Source organism: Nicotiana tomentosiformis, chromosome 6, assembly GCF_000390325.3.
Source record: "Nicotiana tomentosiformis chromosome 6, ASM39032v3, whole genome shotgun sequence".
Taxonomy (NCBI): domain Eukaryota; kingdom Viridiplantae; phylum Streptophyta; class Magnoliopsida; order Solanales; family Solanaceae; genus Nicotiana; species Nicotiana tomentosiformis.
Genome location: NC_090817.1, coordinates 90,064,326 through 90,066,485, shown reverse-complemented (window position 1 = coordinate 90,066,485; position 2,160 = coordinate 90,064,326). Strand labels below are relative to the sequence as shown.

The 2,160-nt window shown below is 36.0% G+C and overlaps 1 protein-coding gene across 1 annotated transcript; it reads right to left on the bottom strand.

The window, feature by feature from the left end:
• Positions 1 to 645: 645 nt before the first annotated feature.
• On the bottom strand, positions 646 to 1,198 carry LOC104090508 (uncharacterized). The gene is made up of 2 exons (XM_009595611.4): positions 1,040 to 1,198; positions 646 to 958 (listed from the first exon to the last, which is right to left on the bottom strand). The coding sequence occupies exons 1-2, from the start codon at positions 1,196 to 1,198 to the stop codon at positions 911 to 913; spliced, it is 207 nt and encodes a 68-aa protein (XP_009593906.1). The 3' UTR covers positions 646 to 910.
• Positions 1,199 to 2,160: the final 962 nt, after the last annotated feature.

Genomic DNA, 2,160 nt, shown 5'->3' with positions numbered 1-2,160 from the left:
GACACCCCTTTGGTGCATGTGGCTCCGCCACTGGTCGACTGACCCTACAAATAACAAAATGAATTTTAATTGGATTTTATTGTATGTGACAAAGGACCAGATCAGGGTGATACTTTTAGTAACAATGTCGCATATTTGTTTAGTATCAAGTAATGATTTATTGAGATATAATAGAGTTAAATAAATGGTCATTAATAATAAATTGAATGTAATCTAATTTATATAGTGTTTGATTTTGAAGAAATATAGTATAAAACATTCAAAGAGTAAACAAACGTGGGTAATACTATCAAGAATAATCAAACATTGATCAAAGAATATACTCCAATATATCTTACTATTGCTAGTACATACTGAAAATCAAATATAACTAAGTATAAAAAATAAATTAGAGATTAGAAAGCCTCATGCTTTAGCATAAAATATTTACAGTAGTGTCATATTGTACAAGTGAAAACAGGTCAAGGTAAAAGCGTAGCAGGATAATTTAGTAGTAAGGATTAAAGTGAAGGGCACATAAAAAAAATTAAATTCTAATTTGGTGCGACTATTGTTAATCTCCTTGCAATGGATTAGACACACCTTATACAAGGGTCAAAGAGGGCCTGGGATTTCTCATTTTGACATGCTTTTTAACAATTGAAATACTATAAAGGAAGATGCATTAGTTGACATGCTGATTTCCACACCAACATAGTCTAATACAAATATGCATAAACCAAAACAGATGAGGAAATGTTTTATGCTGCTGAGTACTGATGGCATATGCCATATATTGGCACGCTCTATTGTCTGCGTCTAACTAGTATTAGCAACTAATAAGTAAGTCCACAAACGAACAAACAGGTCTGAAATATCCCCTTTCGAACTTCAGCTGCCATAGGAACGATGGTCGAGCAGACACCACCATTTATTCCTTCTTACCTATGCCATGAGACATATTGTAGATCCCTCTCCCCTGAAAACATCATGCAGAGTCTGATTAGAGTTGATTCTAGACAGAGGATAAGGCAATCTACAGAATTGCAAAGAAACTCACAATCATAAACAAAGCAGTAGCTGCCAAAGCAGCTGGAATGGCCACTGAGGTGATCTTGTCATAACGACCTTTCAGGTATGTGTGCTTGTGAACACTTTGGAAAAACTTTTGCTTCTCAACAAGCTTTTCTCTGGGATAGAAAGGTGCTTCTTCTGACATCCTGCATTAATCAATTTAACCTGGTCCACGTTAGGATGGTTAATATCCATTAAGCAGGTCTGCTACTTACTTCCTTTTTGTTAAAAGTATACACTAGTATGATTTGTTTCCTTATTTTATCATCTCAAGAAAAATTGTTTGATCTTTTAACATATTTGTGGCACAGTAGGAGACAAGTGAATCTTTCAAGGATATTAAGATAACTAAAGCAAGATTTGCATAAAATAATTTACTCTGAAAAGGAGGTGTCAATTGAACTTGCAGTCGAGAAACCAGATAGACAAGAGAGGAGTCCATCAGCATGATGCACATTAAAAGTGCATGAAATGCATATGGCTGAAGGCACAGGCAGAACACCCAGTCATTTGAATAAAGTGCATTAAGGAATCCACCAAATATAGGTCTCCAGTACAACAAAGAAGCAAAGCCAGACTGATCCGGGTGTAACATGCAGCATGAAAACTAATAAAATAGCATAACCGACAAAGACAGCACATCTCCCCCCCCCCCACCCCACCCCACCAAAAAAAAAAAAAACCAACAGAACCAAAATGAACTGGTGGTGATGGAATACCCTGTGAGACCTCTGTTGTGGGTGAGAGTTGTCTTTGTTTTCTCAAATCAATATCGATTAGTTCCAGCAGTGACTGTAACCTTGAAGAAGAAGAATGAAATGCTTTGCAAGCTGTAAGGTTGAGAAGTGAGACAGTTTTGGGTGGAATCGAATTCAATGGATCTAGTGAAACGGAAGAAATGCAAAGCAGCACTCTTAAGGTTTAACTATTCAAAAAGAAAAACAAAAGAAAGCAACAAAGAGCTGACCAAATGACATCCATGGCTTACATTACATCCTCAAATTCTAATTTAACACGTATAATATCACTTTCACTGAACTAAGATGAAAAAACCTGCAGTGACAAACATGTTCTGATAATCTATGTTGGTAATAGTTAAACCAGGAA

Bases quoted from the DNA above. Each gene is read 5' to 3' on its own strand.
- LOC104090508 (XM_009595611.4), bottom strand. From the start codon at position 1,198: ATGTCAGAAGAAGCACCTTTCTATCCCAGAGAAAAGCTTGTTGAGAAG. The intron at 959-1,039 runs GTGAGTTTCTTT...TGATGTTTTCAG, and splicing joins CTACTGCTTTGTTTATGATT to GGGAGAGGGATCTACAATAT.